At 35.7% G+C, this 21,438-nt stretch overlaps 1 protein-coding gene across 1 annotated transcript in view; it reads right to left on the bottom strand.

The window, feature by feature from the left end:
* LOC103804940 (activating signal cointegrator 1 complex subunit 3) overlaps positions 1 to 20,565 on the bottom strand; it is a gene marked incomplete at its 5' end in the record, with an annotated part of 72,441 nt that extends 51,876 nt beyond the window's left edge. The window contains 8 exons of the mRNA XM_009077575.1: positions 2,351 to 2,483; positions 6,012 to 6,132; positions 6,236 to 6,373; positions 16,270 to 16,412; positions 18,393 to 18,513; positions 18,609 to 18,754; positions 18,890 to 19,056; positions 20,480 to 20,565. Coding sequence (XP_009075823.1) covers positions 2,351 to 2,483; positions 6,012 to 6,132; positions 6,236 to 6,373; positions 16,270 to 16,412; positions 18,393 to 18,513; positions 18,609 to 18,754; positions 18,890 to 19,056; positions 20,480 to 20,565 — 1,055 coding nt within the window. The remainder of the gene's footprint in view (positions 1 to 2,350; positions 2,484 to 6,011; positions 6,133 to 6,235; positions 6,374 to 16,269; positions 16,413 to 18,392; positions 18,514 to 18,608; positions 18,755 to 18,889; positions 19,057 to 20,479) is intronic.
* Between the last annotated feature and the right edge of the window lie 873 nt (positions 20,566 to 21,438).

Genomic DNA, 21,438 nt, shown 5'->3' with positions numbered 1-21,438 from the left:
CTATTGCTAAGTAAAGAATAATTTGGCATGAGTAGCTGTGTCACTGCTCTATTCCACTGATTGCACATTTCCAAAGGTCAGAACTGCAGACACTCTACACAGATTGTCCAACAGAAACCAGACAGATGATTCCATAGCTGTCCCATAAAAATGAGTGCTGTGTTTCAGACCCATGATCAGGGAGAGCACAAGGCCTGTTATATGAGTTGAGCACTCAAGTCTTACAACTAATACATAGACAACAGTTTTTAGACAAACCTTTCATTCAAAAAATATGAAGCTTATTTTTACAAACTGGAAATATTACACAAAGCTGATAAATCTGCTCTTCAGTAGAACAGATGGGAAAGCATTCCAAAACTAAAAACCTTCAAAAAACCCTAAACAGTTTCTCGCTGAAGACACGAAGCCTCTTACTTCAAATGCTTTATCATAAAAGAAACCAAAAGAAACCTAAGTTAATCCGTTCACAACTTACAGAGAAATTAATGAGATTGTTATTAATTTTACCTGAAAATGTATCAAATATTCTTTGTTTATAGTAAGTTGGAATATATCAAACTACAAAGTAAATATATACACACAAAATGAGCTCCTATACACATAGAATATTTATAGTCTTCCAAACAGGAGGAAGGTGTGATTACCACTGTTATATTGAAGAAATGATTTATTTATTTAGAAGCACCACTTGCCAAGGAATAGAGAGATTCCTTAGTTTATGCTAGTGCCATGCAGTCTGGATATATCACCAATATTTGAATCACACCACTCTTTAGACTTATTAGCTATCACTTTGAAGAAGTTCAACTCCTAGCCTTTTCTGTTAAGTACAATTTCTATGTTTAAAAAAGTGTGGTTTCCTAAGGAAATGAAGCCTGTGTCTCCACAAAAATAGTATGTCTGTCAGTGCACCAGAGAAATGAATCTTCAAGTATACCATCCCATTTCAACTACATTTCACGGGTGGATTGCTCTCTCAAGCTCCTACAAACTTCCTGAGCAGATAGAGGTCCCATTATTGCTTAGTTGAAGTTTCCTTAGGAGAACAACACTGTGAATTCTTGATCACTTGGAAAAGCTTTCAGAAATGTTCATGCTTTATCAGATGTTTGAGAATTCCTCCATGAAACATGCATCTATAGGAGACCAATGTAACTACTTCATCCCAGTCATTGGTGTGTAAGTTGAACAAAACTGGGCCTAGTGTGAAACCCTGGGGGATGCCAGTAGTGACAGGCCTCCAACTGGACTCTGTGCCACTGATCACAGCTCTCTTGGATTTGCTGCTCAGCCAGTTCTCAATCCACTTTACTGTCCACTCGTTCAACCCAGACTTCTTAAGTTTTCCAGTGAGGAGGCTGTGGGACACACTGGCTGAAGTCAAGGCAGACAATGTTCACTGCTCTCTCTTCATCCATCCAGGCAGTTGTTTCATCATGGAAGGCAATCAAGTTGGTCAAACACAACCCACACTGACTACTCCTGATCATGTTCTTGTCTTCCATGTGGGCAGAGATGGCCTCCAGAATGATGTGTTCCATTACCTTTCCAGGGCCTGAGGTTAGGCTAACTGCCTGGTAGTTCCCTGGATCTTCCTTTTTGCCCTTTTTGAAGATTGGGGTGGTGTTTGCCATCTTCCAGTCTTCAGGCACCTCTCCTGGTCTCCATGACTTTTCACAGATGACTGTGAGCAGCCTGGCTATGATGTCCACCAGCTGTCTCAGCACTCATGGATGCATTGCATCAGGGCCCATGGACTTGTGGATGCTCAGTTTAATAAGGTGTTCTCTGACCTAATCCTCTTTGAGTACAGGAAACTCTTTTTCCCCACCTTCATTTATCCTGGTCTCTGGGGTCAGAGATCCCTGCAGGCTGATCTTATCCATGAAGACTATGCAAACCAGGCATTCAATAACTGCCTTCTCTGCACCCTCTGATATCAGGGTCCTTTCCCCACATTATCCTTTGTTTTCATTTTGGTATTTATGGGTTTATAAAAGCCCTTTTTGTTATTCTTGACACCCTTGGCCAGATTCAATTCTAGGTTGGCCTTGGCCTTTCTCATCTCATATCAACCTCCTCTGTCCACCTCTCTCTATTCGTTCCAAGTGGCCTGACCCCACTTTCATTTCCTATGCATTTCTAGCCTATGTTTCAGTTATGACAGCAGTCCTTGGTTCATCCACAGAGGTTTCATGTGCCCTTTCTCATTTGGGACGCATCGTTCTTGAGCCTGGAGGAAATGAGCCTTAAATAACAACCAACTCTCTTGGATCCCTCTTCCCTGCAGTACCATTTGTAGTACTGTTTATATTTTGATCAGCTTTACCGATTGCTTTATCTTTACCTTGATTCCACTGGAAAAGGTTCATACAGGAATTTTTTGTAGAAGTCTTTTTTAATATCATGAACGAGAATGACAGCTTTCCCTTGGTCGTCAAACTGTGGTCTGCCAGCACGTCCCATCATCTGAAGTACATCTGCCAAAGAGACAATAATGGATAAACCAAATGTATTTGTTTGCATGTATAAATAACTGTATTTATGTCTCTATAATGTGCAATACAGGATTTTTTGATTACTTTGGCCTGGCATTCTTTCGCATATCTAATTTTTTTTCCATTTCAGGTCAATTGATGATGAACTTCTTTCTTGCAGACACTCTCTTCCTGCATCCTTAGAAGACTACAGACTGCAACAGAATCCAAGCTCATATCTAATATAAATTTCCTCTATTCTCCTTCCATTCCATATCCATCCCTCATTTCATCATATGCAATGAAAGATAAGGAGTAAGAGAACTCTTGAAGGCTACAATAGCAACTGCCTATTGTTTCCTAACTTTCAAATATTTAACCTCACTCTTATACAAGTTCCTGGCGTAAGCTTTTCTGCTAGGTATGATTTCCTAGATTTTGAGCATTTTAGAGATAGAATGGTACTGAATGCTATGATATTTGCCACTCAAACTTCAGGACAAGTTCTATTAGACATTAGCACTGAAGCAGAGATGGGTTTGTATCATATCTCGTCCCTATATCAGATCACGATATATAAATTTAAAAGCTGGTACAGCTACTACTCTGTCTACAAATGTACTTGCAAATACTAGTTAATGACTTCTTTAAACACTGAAAATACTAGTTTATGCAAAACATGCTCAACTTGCTATCTGGCCACCATGATAACTATGCTTATCATCTATTTGTTTGTGTCTTCTCTTGTGCCATCAGAGAAGTGCATCTGCATAGGTTGTTTTGTGTCTTATTCAACAGAGCTCTGATTCCTTTCTGGTGCATCAAATGGCTATTTAATTTAGAGGAAACAACAGAAGGTAATTCATAAATAACTTGTACATCTTTATTTTAAAACTTTTTATGTTTTGCGCATCCCCTATGAGCTCTATCATACCTGCCCAACATATGGCTTACAGTACTTAGTGCTTTAAAAAGAGATTTCTTTTGGTTCAGAATCAATACACTTTTGGTCCAAAGCTCAACTATGAGCTCTATCATACCTGCCCAACATGTGGCTTACAGTACTTGGTGCTTTAAAAAGAGATTTCTTTGGGTTCAGAATCAATACACTTTTGGCCCAAAGCTCAATTGGGGAAGGAAAATCCAGAGGGTAGAGAATGGGATACAGCAAAGGACCATTATAGGAGAAACAGACAGTCCAAAACCTATATAGACAGCAATGTATTTTATCAGTTTATTCCCTTTGTTAGTTTAGGACTGACATTAAAATGTAAAATGAAACTAGTTAAAATATGCTGCTCCTGAACAGTTATGTGCACAGGAGGGTGATGAAACTACTTCTTGCTATTCTAATGTGGTGAATTCAACTGTGCATAATATCATATAGGAAATGGATTTACCAAAAAGCATTGGGAAATTATTTTTGCCAATATCCACTATGTAATTATCCAAACCCAATATTTTCTTTAAGAACTCTATGTTGCTTGGCTGCTTTTAATCACTGGATTAAAGTCCTGAAATGTTAAATATGATCCAACTGGCTGACTAAATAAATGTCTGGTAACTGAGAAAAGGCCCTCCCCAAAACCTCTGATTTCACTCAAAGAAGCATTCTTACTTATTTTGAAATTACTGAACACTCCAGAGTGACTCATTTTGCCATCAGCTTCTTCCTTGGAGCCAAATGTATTCCTGATACAGGAAGGTAAGTTCAGTAGGGAGAAACCAAGTAATACCACGACAGAACAGTGAAGGCAGAACTTGAGGACAGCATTAAAGACAGCATTGTGAAATTTTTGGAAGTCTTTCAGAAAGAAATTAATTACATTTTCATTTTATTGCTGCTGCAAAACTGTACTACCTATCCACAGAACTTCCAGATGCATAAATATTCTCTAGAAAGTTAAAAATAAAAATGCTTTAGGCAAACCACACCACATGTTTCTTCATAAAGTAAGGAATCTGCATTTTCTGTAGCAGCACAGGCAACAAAATCTCAATGCTTCCATCACAGATGGTGGGATTACATCCACCCCCTCCCCCACCCCAAATCTGATTGAAAACTCAGGAATTGAACAACCCCCTATGTTGAAGCTACCTGCATTGAAAAAAAAGGCAATAAAGAGGCAAAGTATCATCAGTCCCTAAAGTCTTTGTGAGTACTTTGTACAACAAATTCCTAAAACAGCATAGTAAGTCTTCAATACTTATCGAGTTTCTGATTTCTTTCAAATATATCATTTTCTCTATTACTGATTTCTGACAGTCCCATAGAGAAAATATAAAATTTAAAGCTTCAGGTGGTTTCTTTCCTGGCCACTTTTCCTCCTTCAGTAACAGAGTGGGTCGTGGCTGTGGTTCCAGTCGGCACGAGTCAGATAGTATTTCGCTGCAGACACTGTTTTTACTAAGTCTACATCAGCCAAAGTCTCTCACAAAATACGAGTGTGCATGGCTAAGCTCCCAGGTCATACCAGAATCTTTGAACAAGAGAGCTGGTCTGGAAATTGATCCCAAGTTTCCTGCAGAGCACTAACCACTAAATTAAGCTCTATGATGGGTTACTTGAAGAACTAACCCCTGTAGTATTTTCAGTTTAAGCTTTTTTCATTACCAAACTTCTCTTGCCGAAAAGACAGCGTAGCTAAAAAGATGCAGCTCTCTATTTACCTTACAGATAACATTTAGACCGTCCTTAGGTGTACAAATCACTAGTGTAGCATAGAATGATTGAATAATAAACTTTCTCTTGTGAAAAGAGAAAGGGAAAACAGAACAGGAAACCTGGAAGAAATTTAGCTTGTCCTCATTCTTCAAGCTTAGTACCATCCAGACAAATATTCTCCCTGTCTGAGCTTTGAAAAAAGTCTTCCATGGTTCACTTTCTTAAGCTTGTTGAAAAAACTGCAGAACAGTTTATGAAACCTGGAGTTTACTGGAGCCAGAAAGCAATAAAGGTCTGTATCAAGCCAGAAACTCAACTCTTTAATTTAGCTGCTTCTTTCTGAAGTATCACTTACATCACTGAAGATACCAGACTAGTCAAGGGCTTTTTTTTACTGTCAACTGACTATGTATACAGTTTATTTTGTCACACATGTGATTCAACACATTTGCATTTCACACCATGGCTATGTTTGCTGCTAAAAAATCTGTTTCTATTTTAAAAAGTTTGAAAAAAATGAAAAAAAAAAAAGATCCATACATATGAAAACTTCCTTTTATACAATTAATTAGGTAGCTAAATAGGACTTTACATTGTCCCTTTAATTGTTTACTGTCTATTTTGGATGATACACATTAAAGGAATTTAGCACAAAATAAGATTTGCAAAACAAAATTTTTATTATTACATAAAATCTTCAGAGTTCTCTTACAACTTGCAAGAAGCAGAGAAACACTTTCCTCATCTCTCCTAGTCTCTACCCAAATTAGGCATTTTCAGTGATAAGTGACTAAAGAATTCAGATAATTTGCATATGCTTGAAACAAATTTCAGCATATCAACATTTTCATAATTTATGTGAGTACCTGTAATGGGATAATCCACGTAACGCCTTGTTTTTCCATCATAGTATTCTGTTCCTTTAACAATTACTAAATGAGCTGGAAAATTTACACCCCAAGCTAATGTGCTGGTGGCAATAAGAACCTGAAACAGAAAGAAAGATTAATGAGGTATAGGTAACAAAAAGCCAACTTTTAAAATCCCATGTAAAACTCGTTACGGCAGGATTCAAACGGAACACTCCTACCTGGATCTTGCAGTTCACAAACAATTCTTCCACGGTTTTCCTGTCCCTTTCGTGCAGCCCTGCGTGGTGCATGCCTATTCCAAAAGCAAGTGTCAGCTTCAGGTTTGAATCTCTAACTGTTGCTATAATGTCATTCATCTGCAACAGAAAGAACAATTGCATGGGTCAAAACAGATTGCTCAGAAATGTGAAACTTTTAGGGTTGTTATAGACTCTTTTTTTTTTAACAGCAAGAAGAATTTGCTCAACACCGTTCATACAAACAGGAAAACGGAGCCTTCTTCAGTCTGAGAACAGTTTGAGACTAAAACAGTTTAAGAGTTATAGGCTAAAAAAATAAAATTAATGATGGGGAATTAAAAAAATGCACATTATTTTATCGACATGCTAAGTAAGACAGACAAGGAAATGAAAATGCTGAAAATACCTTGACAGGTCTGGCAAATGCTGTGCATTCTGTTCTGTGTTTGTTTAATGCAATCCCTAGTATCAAAGGGGTTAGAAGTGATATAAAAACACAGCAAATCCCTGCAACCAGTAACATAACGCCGGTCGGCAAAAAGAAATTCGTCTCTCTCTAATGTCTTTGAAAAGACAGACACAGTTCTTTAGTTTGATAATTTTGCAATTATTATTCATCAAGGAACCTTCCCATTCACATGCTGAAATGCAAATTAATTTGAATTTTTTTCCAAGTGTGAATATGTAATTTAAAGACTGTGGTGAAATCTGACATATATTATATGTTCATTTAAAACTTTTAGAAGCCCAGACAAAAACCTATTTTTATTGCTATTACTGAGTTTTTCCAATCTCATGCCAATGGCTGCACGAAATCATTTTAAGTACTATCATTTGAAGCACTTTTCTTGCCTACATTTTCAAGTAGTAAATTTGATAATGAGCTTATTTATTTCTCTAGATGACATCTGTGAAAAACCTCTCAGCAATAATGAACAGAACCGTCTTGTTTCATGATTTTACATCTCAATATTATTTTTATTATTATTTCTAAGGCCATTTATTACTTCATGTGATTTTAATATAATTATAGCCAGGAACTTTAAAATTTATGCTCTTATTAGTGGTTTCCTGGTGCCACCAGCAGTGGCATGATGATATTGCATACTTATGGGCAGCATCATTCATGGTTAACATAGGAGGTATAGCCAAGGTTAGAGGAAAAATAGCAGTGTAGAACAAATTAGTCAGGGTAGCTGATTAATTTGGACACAGTGTTCAGTCTCATCTTGGACTGACAATCTCAAAGTACTGAGATATGATACCTGCATCATTTCTTTTCTATTTAGGTCTCTGAGGTGGTGTACTTCTACTGTTGACAACTATAACCTCTCCAAATATTTGCTGGGTTTTATAATTCTCAGACTTGAATGTGGATAAAATTATTCACATATTTAAACTCCAGTAATATGTTACTACTGTTATAAAAAGAATCCTTAAAAGGTACAAAACAAGCCAGAGGATATAACAGACCATGTTGAGACTTTTAAAGCAAACAAACAAACAAACAAACAAACAATATAGATTTTGTAAATCAATCAGTTTTGTCAGGAAGTGCAAATTACAAAGCATTTCAAAAGTCTATTTGTTGAAGTAGTATTGACTCACAGAACCAGAACTGATGGAAGTAACAGAGAACCCAATTAAACAAAAATTGTTCAAGTTTTGCCTTGGTCCACTCAATTTGATCAGTCAGTGGAAGCTCCTAAACTATTTCTCCTCACAGTGCACTTGTCTGGATGTTCCTAAGAGTTTCCTACATTATAAGATACAGAAGGTTTGTTGCATAAACTGATCTGGCATGTATAAAAGAAAAGGATGCTTACAGAAGAAAAGAGTGAAAGTGACTATAAAACACTGAAAAGAAAAGGAGTAGAACAAAAAAAAAAGCAATGAATTGAGAAGTGAAGAGGGAATAAGTCCATTTAGGCAAAAGAAGCAAGAAGAAGGGTAGATAAGCAGAACAGAGTAAAGAGCTGAATGAAAGGAGGATATGTTAAAGGATAAAGTTTATCTATCTAGATACAATCAGCAAACCTTTGATTTCTTTAGTCAACATGTAGACATGTGACTGCAGTGTAGACAACATGAATTATGACCTATCTTAAAGAGTTTTGCTTCTAAGACTAAAAAATAGCTGGATAAAATGAGAACGATATTGTTTTCTCTACAATTATCACCATCAAGATACAATACTAAAAATATTAGATAATCTATTAAAGCTTTTTGTGATATGGATTTATGCAGTGGTACTAATACTGTATAGGCTCCTTATGCTTATATAGACACTTTGAGAAATAACAGCTATATGAATATATCTGACAGGAAATTGAGATGAAAAATAGAAAACAAAATTGGTAAATATCTGACAAATAAAAAAATGCATCTGTATTTTATTCAATTTCTGCAGTCAAAAATGAATAAAAACGCTACAAATAAAAAAATGCATCTGTATTTTATTCCATTTCTGCAGTCAAAAATGGATAAAAACGCTACGTTGCTGAATTAATTTTTCTTCTCCCCACCAAGAATCAGCACCTTGTGACAGTTATGGCTTTAATAGAAGGGAACAAGCCAATTCCAATGACATTTATTCCATTATTCCCATCCACAGAATGTGATATTGGGAAAATAATGAATCTAAACTCCCTTCTCCTCTAAACAGTACAGGGATCAAATTAGCTGGTTTAGATTAGTCTATAGTGATTAGACTGCTCCTTCACACGCCGTTTTCCAGGGTGAGTTATTTTCAGTACAGAACCTGAGCTAAACCTTTGTGCCATACAGTTACCAGCATAAACCATCTGAAATTCACACTGCTGGGAATTTATTCCAAGATGTTCTTCTTGCTTTTACAATCAGTGGTGGTTATTTTTTTTCCCCCTGCCTTGTATTACAGCGATGGCCTGTGGTGCTGTTAGTCATACCTGCAAAGCAGAGTAATTTACCACAGGAAAACTAAAGAACCCTTAGCAGGAGAGCTGGCTCATGTACTACTATCCTGTCATTTTAGCAGCAGGGAATCCTAGTAATTTTTAGCTGACCCCTTACTTTCACATAAATCACTGTAATAAACATAACTGGTTTACCCATAGGCACAATCCAAGGCTTAACATTCTCATGACAATTCATTTAAAAATATAACTCTTATGTCAGCTTAGTCTAAGAATATTGTAACTTTCTATTAAGAAGTAATGGCACAATTAACAAGTTCATTAACCAGAAACAGACACAGCACTGTGGCTATTAAACAAATCTAACATTTCTGCAGTGTTACAACTTAATTGCTACTTATCTTTCTGAAAACAACTGTAATGCTGTTTTACTCACAGAAGGGTAAAGAAAATATATTTTATCTTAAGAATGGAAAAAAGCCTATGAAAATAATATAAGGAAATATGCATGGTGCTGACATAAACAAACCTCTGTGTCACACCAATGCAAGGAGGGATTTTTTTCCCTGGACTCCAAGACAGGCAGGATCGGGCCCATGTAGAAAGGTTTTGCTGTGCTTCATAGTTTGTTTTTTTTCTTATGAACAATCAAAAATATATCTTGTGCTTTCCTAACGTTAGGATGATAAATCTGCCTTTTAATAAAAAAAACCCTTTGAAAACCAATGTGGGACTGTAATAGCATTGCAAAATATTTATTCTAAAAAACAAACTCTATTTCTACATTTTCTATTCTAATTTCTGAACAAGCTAGATTTTTTCTGAAACTACTAAGTAGTCATTTTCTTTGTTCCTGCACATATGTAAACTGTTGAACCATTTACTTTTAGCTAATAGAACTTTTTTTTTTATATTTTAAATTTATTATACTTAAAAAGCTTTTGTAGAAAGATAGGATTCCATTTAAGTAGATACATTACCCTGTGCCTGAAATACATTCCAGTCAGAGTATAATTCAGCAAGTTGATGACAATGCTGGCTCCAAAAGAAAGGAGGAGACCAGATTGGACAAGAATGAGCTAACAGATTGTGCAGCCCAATTCTGTCCCTTTGAGTGTGATATATTGTTTCAAGATGCTAAAAACCCATACTTTCTCAAAGCATATCTGTTGTGCTGGTTTTCCCATTTTCACAGAATCCTCATTATTAGTACTCTCTACTCTTTTCAAAGCACGTCAGACTCAGACCATATGCCACTGAATAATGCTTATCAATTGTCTAAAATGCCCAATAGAAGAAAGATGTGCCAAACAAAAGAATCGTGAAAGTTATGAAGTCTTTTACAAAAATAATTACATATTTCACATCTGCTACAGATGTTAAGTGAAATAAAAACATCTCCTTGTTATAACTAAATGTTAATTTTTATGACACACTTTTGTGTCATAAAACCAACATCTTGTAGAAGGAAGTTGAACTTCTCTAACGAGTGAAACACTTAGAAATCATTCTTGGGTACCCTCCTGATCTTTAAAGGCAGAAAAAATAATCATCTTTCAAAATTATTTTTCAGGAGGAGTTGGCTGATACTTTAGAACTCTCCCACACAGAACAAGATGCCTAATACACCTCAAACAGGATTATTCAAGAAATAGTTTCAACTATGGCTTAAACAGTTGAGATAGATTACAAGAACATATATTGATAATACATAACCATACGTTAAAACATAATAATATATTAAAACATTTAACACTAAAAACTTCATCTAAATGACAGCAATATTCCTATTCATGACACAGACCAGATTCTTCTATTCCTGTTTTATAGCACAGCATTACCTCAGAACATTAACATGGAGATAATAGGTTATTTGATTTAAAGGTTAGAGATGGAAAAGTCATCTTTTGTCTTTCCAGCAATTCTTGGGATGGTTTGTTTTTTTCTTTTCCTTTTCCTTTTGCTGTTTGTTTGTTTTATTAACAATGCAAACCAGAAGTATTGGTAAAATTTCATTCACTTTCATGCCTATGTCTATGTGTTTTTTCTGCAGTGTACAAACACATACACAAATCCATAATTAGTACACATATGTTTATGTACTCACAGGTCCAAAATGGCAAAATCAGTATAGACCTGACTCATTCTTTTGGAGGCAATGAATGCCCTTCCTTCAATGGCTCTTTAATTCAGTGCAAACTAACTCCTGCCTGACAGGGATGTGACTGAATGTTACTGTAGGTATGTTTGTGCTAAAGGATATTAGTTATTTCTAGAGGTTTCATAAAGAACAGTCTTAACAAGATGCAGATGGCAAAATGATGCACAAAGCAGAATGCAAAAATCACTGTGCTTCAAGTTAAGACTATGTGCATTGGTACGTTTCTTCTCTCTCCTTCCACTGTAAATCTAAAAAAAAATAATTAAAAAATCCAAGAATCTGGACAGGGGATAAATAACAAAAAACCAACCCACCAACAAAATAAGAAAACACCCTGCTCATCTGCTGGTGAGAACTGCATTCTAACTTCAAACAATAAACCATAAATACTACTTTGTACTTTTGGTTTAGGTTAAAAACAAAAAGCTGTAAAAGCATTAGAGAAAAATAAATAAACTGAAAACTTGATTCTAATAAATTATGTTGTAAAAGGACTGTAATGTTTTCCACCACCACAAATGTAATGCAATTTGTGAAAAAGGACTTGCTCCTCTTCAGCCAGCTCCTAATATAGAGCACTCTAAGTGATCTTACAAGCTCACCAAACTGGTGGCACTGTCTGTTTCCAAAAGGATCATCTGAGCTATCGTCCCTTTTAACAAGTTAAGTGATGGGTCACAAGCCTGAACATGACAGTCCTGGCTGACAACTCCAAATCTGAATTTTAGCTAGGAAGTGTTTATTTATAACTCATCCAGTGATTATACAAAAAAGCATGGCAAGCATAAGTTTTTTTTTTCCCATTAGCACATTGGCATCAGTGAAGAAGAAAAACAAATAAAGAACAACTCTATTTACAGGTGCAGTCTTCTCTTTGAGTTGCACTGCCTAGCCACATTTCTGGCATGATAGACCTCTGCCTTGCAAATATAACCAGGACAATCTTTACAGAATCATCTCTAATGAAGAATCCTTGCAACTACTACAGATGGCAAGATGAAAAATAAACTCTGTGTTGGGGCTGCATATTGTAAGATGGATAGAGAGCTCCTCTGGAATGTGTATGGACAATGCACATCTAAACACCTCTAAGGCAGTAAGATAGTTATTTCTTCTTCAAGAGACTGCACACACATACTCTGGGCAAACTGTGGCAGTCTTGCCTAAATCCTGAAGAATGTCTGCATGCGCAACAGGAAAATGTAGGGATGGGCTTTGAAGTATCAGCTACAAACCTTGGTAAGTAGGGTATTTCCACATCACTGGAGGCTTGCTTGGTCATCTAAGCTAGATCTGAGGTATTTGAGTGGATATTTCTTCACAAAAAGCATGCACATGGCCTGAAACTTTGTTGGATAAAATCTATTAAACCAATCTAACTAGTGTAGTGCAGCAACATGTCCAGTCGAACTAGAAAACTGATCAGTACTAGAAACAGCAATTTTTATCAAGTACTATTCAGTCTTCTGAATAGTAGACTGATAGGGGACTGACTGCTGTCTCAACTTTCTGCAAACTTAACAGGTATGAGCTGGAAACTGCACAAGAGACATGAGGTTCAAGAAAAGCACCTGGGAAGAACCACCTCCAAAACCTAATGGAGCTGTCTATAACATATATATTTTTTGGTAGAGGGATGTATAACAAATTTCCTTCTCGACTATAATTCAGTTGGACTTTTTACACTCCTGACTCCTTTGTGGAAAAGAAGATCTTGTATGATTCCTCCATGATCCAGGCATGCTGTTATCTACTTTGAGGGCAACAGCTGAAGGGTTGTTTCCTTGTATTATAGACATACAAATACGTAATCCAGAAGTTTCATCAAAGTTCATGTTGTTTCAAACATAACTGACTGATATATAGTCTGAATTTGATACTTGGAGCCATGTGGCAGGGATGGAGGTGGATCTGCCTGTTATCTGAGAGCACTGTGAAGAGAACCAGTTTGGAGTTTTGTGAACAGAATCACCCACAAGCTGCAAACAAGAGCCTGGTTTGGCACTACCACTACTGGGAAAATCTCTACAGAGTAGATGAGGGAAGCTAAGGTGATGGCAGAGCTGTAAACAGGTAACAAAAATCCAGTATTGGTCTCTACCCTAGTCCACTCTCTTCCCCACAAGGCCTGAATCTCTCTGATACCATCACAGAAAAGCTGCCATGCAGTGTAACACAGAAAAACTACTTTTAATGACTACAAGAATCTATGTCTACCTCAATATCAATCCTTTAGACATTATTATAGATGGCATTTAATGACATTTCATGAAGCCTTATGAAGTTTACTCACTGGGAAGCTAACACAAACATAGACTAACTTTTAGCCATCATGTAGCAAAACCAATTACACCATTAAACAAAACTAACTATAGAGTTGTCAAAGCAATCCAATGCCAGCCAAAATTAATATTATACAAATAAGGCTGAACGAAGAAAAACCAAGGTCTGTGGTGAAGCTTGTTAAATTTGCATACACACATGAAAAATCTCTTCTATCTTAACATACTTCACATTAAACAATTACAAATATTTTCAAAATAAACCAATTTTTCTCTAAGTTCCCCTAAAGGAACAGTGGTTGGAAAAAACAACAAATGTGAAAATGTTGTTTAAAGGCAGCAACAATTTAAATCTCCTAAATGGTCTATTTTTATCCTATATGGAATTGAGAAACACTCGAAGAATTTGGGCAAGGGTTTAAGACAGAGAATACCTACTATATAGTATTTACTAGTTCTACTTTTAATACTTAAAAATCTTATAGCAATATGGTGAGAATTTTGTCTATTTCACCTAGTCTAAGCCTGACCTTAACCTAAGCGGAAGTTAAAATTTGTAAATACAAACCCATTAAATTGTTATGGATAAAGAATTAGTCAAGATATACACTGTGTATGCAGCACTACTATAGCTTTGTCCTTTGCTTCAAAGTCAAACCAAACTCAAGCTAATCATGCTCATTTAAAACATAAAACTACAAACTAGCCCCATAATTACCTAAAGAAATGTCCACTTGAAATTGTGGGTACTTCAAACAGAATTGTGTGCTGCATAATAGTGGTAAGATATAACAACTTAGAACTTAATCCTCAGTCTTCTCCATTTACGTAATCAGAACTGAGTAACTTGGTAGGTACCTCATGCTCCAAACATTTGGCTTATTAATTCAAATACAAATCATATGCAAATGTTATTAAACTAATAAATGCAAAGTCTGCTTGTCCTTGTTGGCTCCTCTTTCAAAACCTTCAGAGGTTTATTCTGAAACATGAAATTCAAAGACTCCTAATAGAAAACCCTTTTCCAGCAAGTGAAGAAGCTTCACTCAGAGTTCTTTTCAGGACAGTTGTGGCTCTCAGGACATGGAGAAGCTAATCATGTTAATGCAAGTCATTTAGGGCAAGCTGCACGTTGCATATTCTAATTGTAGGTGAGATCACTACAGTAAACCAGCACAAGGCACTGCAGTACTCTACGAAGTAGTAATAATTTGGATGGGAAATATTTCTGTTATACTCAAGAAAACATTTAAATAGAGGTTATACAGTTAGAAAAGCAGTTGAGACATGCGTTAGTAGTTTATCAGCCAAGACAGCCTTTTGCTATTTTAAAATCCATCCAAAACAGGAAGGATACAGATGTTATGTTTTATCTTTGAAAAATCATATTCTGGGTTTGTTTTTTTCTTTTTTTTTTTTTAAAGAGGAAACAAACACAAATAATATAATCTAGAAACCTATACATTTTTTGGCATATTTGTTATACAACTGTATAAGCATTCATAAAACTGTTGAAATATAAATATTCATACAGTATATATGACATTCATATAGTATTCAATTTGGATCTTTTATTTATGAGTCCTACATTTTGGTGTTTTGGCCCTAAATTATCACAGAAATTCCAATGTACCATTACAAAAAGCTAATTTCCAAAATCTAGAAAATCTGAATATCAATCAAAATACTGTTTGGAATCAATGCTATACTATAATCTAGACCATTAGTGCAAAAGAAAATAAATAATACTATATTCAGAGCAAGTGCTGAACTGAGTGGATTAAATATAATCTGGTATACAGCTTGAAGAATGCAGATGAAAGAGAATATTGAATAGCTGTTAATTATTTAACCATTATTCATGTTTTGCAATAAACAAAAGCAGGATTTTTTTGAAAAAGAAAAGAAGAAAATGCTTGAAAAAGAGTAAAAAATAAACCTTGACTCCAGCATTGCTTAACATCTAAGTGTTTGACTCTGCAATCTTTATGTTCTTATAACAAAGATATAGGCAGAAGTCGTCTTAATTTTTTATTATATCATGGATTTATTTCCTTGATATGCAAGTCTGAACCATTCCTAAATGATTGGTTCTGTGGTCTGTCTGTCTGTCTGTCTGTCTATCCATCCATCCATCCATCCATCCATCCATGAATATAGATGGACAGATGCAAGTACATCCATTGTACATATGTATACACACAGATATATATGCATATACATAGCAGATCTGATGAGAAGGTTGATTTTTCTCCTAGAACACTTAAAGAGATTTGGTTTAAATTCCAGCTGAGCATCTAAAGTCACAGATGTCCAGCTGTAAACTTTGGAGAACACTAGTCCTCTTTCTTCTGGTCTTTTTGTCTTATCTTTGTATCAAAGACTTGTACCATGTGATAAATGTTGTCTGGGACAATGGAAGTAGCATTAATAATAGATATGCAGGAAAAAACAAAGATAAAAGAGTTTGTGTTCTGAAGTTCAGCTCTTGCACAGACGCTTATATAGTCTTAATGCTGACACTACTTTTAATACATACGGAAATTTAGCATATGCATAACTCTTTCAAGATTTGCCCTCCAGTGACTCTTTTGTTTTAGATATTTTTTTCATTAATCAAACAAGTATCAATAAAATAGAAGCAAAGCATGAATAATGCAGGTAAGGTGATTTTACCTCTCTTTCATCCATCTTCAGCCATTGTTTGGGATCATCCTCAGTGGCTAGGAAAGCTATCAGATCTAAGGCAGTAAGCCTTGTCTGACGTCTGGATGACACAAAAATAAGAACAGGCTTGGCTGGAGAATGACTTCGAATTGCTGGTGAGGAAAACAGAAGATGAAAATTAGGCCCTCCAATGTCAAAAATCAGTTTCTCTTTGCAATACCTAGACAGCTGATAGATCTCTGCAGATGCTATTGGTATGTATACTTAAGTCTCTACCCTGCCAGAGAGATACAACTGAGGTGAGCATATACGACCTCTGAACCAAAGACCATATAGTCACACTTAGCTGAGTCTGAGTTAATTTACCCTGCTACTTCAGTGATTATTGCAAGCCAATGAAGAGAATCAGTCAGGAAAAAAACCCCAACAAAACACCACAAAACCTGGACAAGCTCTCTAGTCTTCAAAGCTTGTGAATTTCTCTATCTCAGCTTAATAATTATGCTAATGTTTTTTCTACCCTATTGGGGTATGTTGTCTCACACTAAGTGTCATCAAGGTCCAAAACTTTCTTCCTGCCTGACCCAGAGCTCAGACTGCAGAATCTCATGTCTGCCTGCAAAGGATCACTTCAATCTACCAAAATCAGAAAATGCAAAAAAGAGCATAAAGTGACCTTTCAATAGCTGCTGTCAAAGTTGGCATTAGGGTACAAGACAACCTTTCTTCTGTGTTTGCTAATTAGTCTCATATATTTAAACTAATTACAGTTTAGGATTTTTTAGAAAGCCAATTTCTTTCTCAGCCCATCTTTGAAAAGTTCCAGGCTGCAGTGAAATTTTTATGGTCTCAGGAATAAGTATTGCCATGAAATTGCTAAAATAACCTTGATTGTATCCTGTCAAACAAATGCCTTCAATAAACCATATTTCTACACATTTTCTGACATCAGCAAGCACTAGAAGCATAAACAGGTGTACCTAGAATTTCAAATACTCTCTCTAAATCTCTTAGAAATCCGTTTGTGTGTTTTCTCATGCAATTCTCATTCTAGCAATTAAATTCATGCATTGTTAATTTCTGAAAACTCTTTCATATTATCCACATCACATATTGCTCCCCAGTTCATGAATACTACCCAGCATGTGCTCCTGCATATACACACACTGTGCAGTTGTGAAATTATTGAAATAGGATAATTCATGTGTATTTATATCTTACAACTATATATGCCAATATATCTATATATTTTAAAAGCCCAACATCTAATGGATTTTTGTTGCTTCAGGAACAGGTGTGGCAGAACAGCCCAGGACAGATTTATTGTTCATTAGTGTTTTTGTACAATGCTCTTGTGGAGGTGTAAATAATCTGAGCTGTCAAGATTGGTCTCTAGTCCACAATCAATACTTTGCTTCTGTCATAAGGCTAATTAAAGCAGCTAAAAAGTCACCTCACAAATGTCACCTCACAATCAACAGCAGTTCACATGAGAAAATTTATTTTGGAGGTTATTTTTAATTGATATAATAAATATTCCTTATGTAACCAAACCAAAACATGTTCAAATAAAATACCAGAGTTTTTCTTAAATCTGTCCTGCTTGCCAGCTTGGTTAAGAATAAAAAATTGGAAACAGAAGCATATCTGGATGCACTGCAAATTTTGAATGTTATGGTTATTGCTTTGAAACTAGAATTATAGGAGGTTAGCCTGACTTGCAACTTCTGCTCACAATTTTTTTAATGCTGACATGCAGTGGGTCATATGAAAATACCTCAGCAGATTAATAATATGAATGGTCTTATAACTTTCTAAATTTCAAATATTTTTACACAAATGTTTCTTTATGGTGTCAAACGCTAAGAGAAAACACATTTTATTTCTCCTTCACTAGCACTAATTTTATTCCTCTGTTCTAAATCCATTACATTCCACTGTTACATGTTGCATTTGCAGCACACTTTACATTTCAGACAAATAGCTTTGGGCCATTAGCAGAGCAGATTCTCCCTCTACATGCCAAGAGTACATACAGTAACAGATGTTGCAAATGTGCTGCAAATGAACTGTGTAAAGTCATTTTTTGCTTTTCCAGAAAGCAGGAAAAGGTCTAGGAGCTTGTTGCTTACCCTGAAATGTAGGTTTGTTCATGCTGGCCATGCGAGGACAGTAGTGCTGGCCAGGGAAGCCCTGAATGTGCACCTCCAGGGGGACAGGCCGAACCGAGGGGCGAAAGTTGAACAGACCCATCTGCAAGACAACATTTTTTTCAGGTTTAATCCTATAAATTGCTATTTTTCTGTGGGACAAACACATATCCATCTCTGAAAAACCTTTTTCCATACCTGATTAATGTTTAGCCAGTCAGCAAGGTCTCTGGCATTGGCCAAAGCAGTGGATAAACCAACCACTCTTACAGGCTTCTCTGTGTGAGATGAGATGAAGTTTGTCCGGGACACAATGACTTCCAACACTGGGCCTCTCTCATCCCCTAGTAAATGAAAAGTCCATTGGAAAACAGAGAAAAAGAAAAGGTTCAGATGTCAAAATGTATAATCACATCATAAGTACCAACACACTTCAAATTTAGCAACGATTCTGATTAAAAACAACAAAACATGCTCACCTAGAAGATGGATCTCATCTATGATAAGAATGGCAACTTTCTGAACGTAGCTTCTGTTCTGCCAGCTTCTGCTGACACCATCCCACTTCTCTGGGGTAGTAACAATCAGGTCAGCTTGGGCAATAGCTCTCATATCAGGAGTCACATCTCCTGTCAGTTCCACAACCCTGTAATCAAGAAATAAGGTGGCTTGGCTTTACAGTATCTTAGTGCTCAAATACTCACTCCTAAACTTAAATTCTTGTAAGAGTGAAGAAACAAAATTAAAGAAAGCAATTTTGTTTCGTGTCAAATACATTTAACAGGCTTTTCAAAACTGGTTTAAACAAACAAACCTGTCTCTTTGCTTTCCTAGTGAATACCATCTAAATACTAAACATCATTCCTTAGCCAAACCAGATAAAAAGGACAAATATGAGTCCCAAAGCATCTATGGTTAGCTTTTCAAAATGAAGATAACAGAATATGAGTATGATATAATGTGAATCATAACATCCTGTCATAGCCAGGATGAAAGTTTTATAGAAAGTTACTCGGTTGCTGCCTGCTGTTCTGCACAGATCTCTGGTTCAAATAACAAGGCTAAACTGCAGTGTGTATTGCATTTGTTGGTGGAGGTCCATTAAGACTGGAGCAGAAATTATGCTGAGATCAGTTTTTGGGAATATTAGCAGAGTTTTTCCAATTGTTTGCCTTGTTATACTTTCAAGTTCTACAAACAGCATATGAGATGATGCATCATGTTAGATGGATCCATTATAATGGATTTTTGACACTTGCATGACACATTCCACATCCAGTTGAACCTCTGATAGAAATTCCTCAAAGTAATGTGTATCTTCAACTCATAATTTCAGTCACAAGTAACTGTAAATTTCAGACAGGAAATATCACCTGAAAATATTTTAACTCACTGCTATGATAACAGGAATATGTCACTGGTCATGTCATGTACACAGAGTAACATCTCTTTCTCTTGAGACCTGTAGTGTGATTTGAGGTTTAACTTAGGGAAAAGCTGTGCATAGACAAAGCAGGCCCTAAACAATGCATCCTATGGCTACAAATTTTAATTCAGGAAACTATGCTTTTGGAAAGCATCAGCATGACTGATATAACTTACAAAGTTAAAGTAATGGCTGAACTCCCAAGAGGATCAGCACAAAATTAGTATTACAAGGAATACAATTTTAACTAATTTATATATGAAGGACAATATATGATTACTAGCATACAGTCCCATCCAAGCCCTGTATGTTCCTTAGAGCTGAGGTTTCTAAGCAAAACTTCTTTTGAGTAACGTTTTCAATTTCCAAGGATATTGCAGAGTGAAATCTGAGCTTCACATTTGTTCTACTGGCAAGCAATGAGAATGAAAATAGCTGGGGTATCAAAGTGTATCCCATTCTTAGTTTTGATTTTGCCACCACGACAAGTATCGATAGATTTTTTGAAGTACTAGAAATCTGAAAGATAGTATACAATCAAAACCTATTCTGAAGTACTCAAAAGTATTCTGTCGATTTTATTCATACTTGATGGGCTGTTCTTTTGCTTCTCATTTCTCTGATTAGGTAAGGAGAAACATACTTTTTACCAAGTTTTTCTTCAATCCTAACTTTCCAGTCCTCGATTCTCTCCCGGACAAGTGCTTTTAAGGGGGCAATATAGACTGCCTGAAAAAGAAAAGTCACCAAACCAGATGTTAAACTGGGAACCTTTACTAAACTGCACCTACAAAGAAAGCATATAATATTTGTGAGAATTGAACATATTTGTAATCTATAAAATGAGTAAGGCCAGAGTTCCTTAAATCACCTTCAACAGGATTAAATTTAAAATAGACATAATGTTTGAAAATAGTTTTGTTCCTGAGCCACTAATAAGGAAATAAATTAAAATAAAGGACAATTCATCTGAAGTATGTATCACACCATTTAAAATCATAAAGAATAATCAAACTTCATTTTTCACACCATTCCAAATCAAAAGCCATTTTTTTTTGCTAGGACTATAAAATCTCAAAATTAACATCCTAGAACAGAAAACAATCTGATTTTCTAGCAAGCAATATCTTATCTGATTTCTAGTTATGTTGTTAAATTATTAAACCATTACCAATGAAATAAAAAAGCTGAGTATTTTAAGCAAAATATCATAGTATTTTTCTCAGTGCAGAGGAGAATACTCTAACATGTACAAGCAATATTTACGTACAGATTTATGGTTAAATATTCTGAGTTTTTGAACACGAAGAAACAGCAAGATGAAGAATTCATATACCTTCTTTAAAAAGCATAGGCAAGCTTTCAGCTTTATTAAAACCTAACAGACATATATTCCTTTGAGAACTGGCTATTTTGTATGTCTCACAGATAAAAGTGTATGAGTGTCCCGTTTACCCCTCTGGGACTAACACATTACATGAAAATATTGCAATTTCAAAGATGAATCAGGGATTTCTGTACACAGTTTCTGTTAATTCAAAGGTTACTCTTTTATTGAATCTCACAGTCAGATACAAAGATCTTTCTCAAAGATTTTAAAGC

Source organism: Acanthisitta chloris, unplaced genomic scaffold (assembly GCF_000695815.1).
Source record: "Acanthisitta chloris isolate BGI_N310 unplaced genomic scaffold, ASM69581v1 scaffold18276, whole genome shotgun sequence".
Lineage (NCBI taxonomy): Eukaryota > Metazoa > Chordata > Aves > Passeriformes > Acanthisittidae > Acanthisitta > Acanthisitta chloris.
The sequence above is the reverse complement of the archived record's forward strand: the minus strand, read 5'-3'. Positions and strand labels throughout refer to the sequence as shown.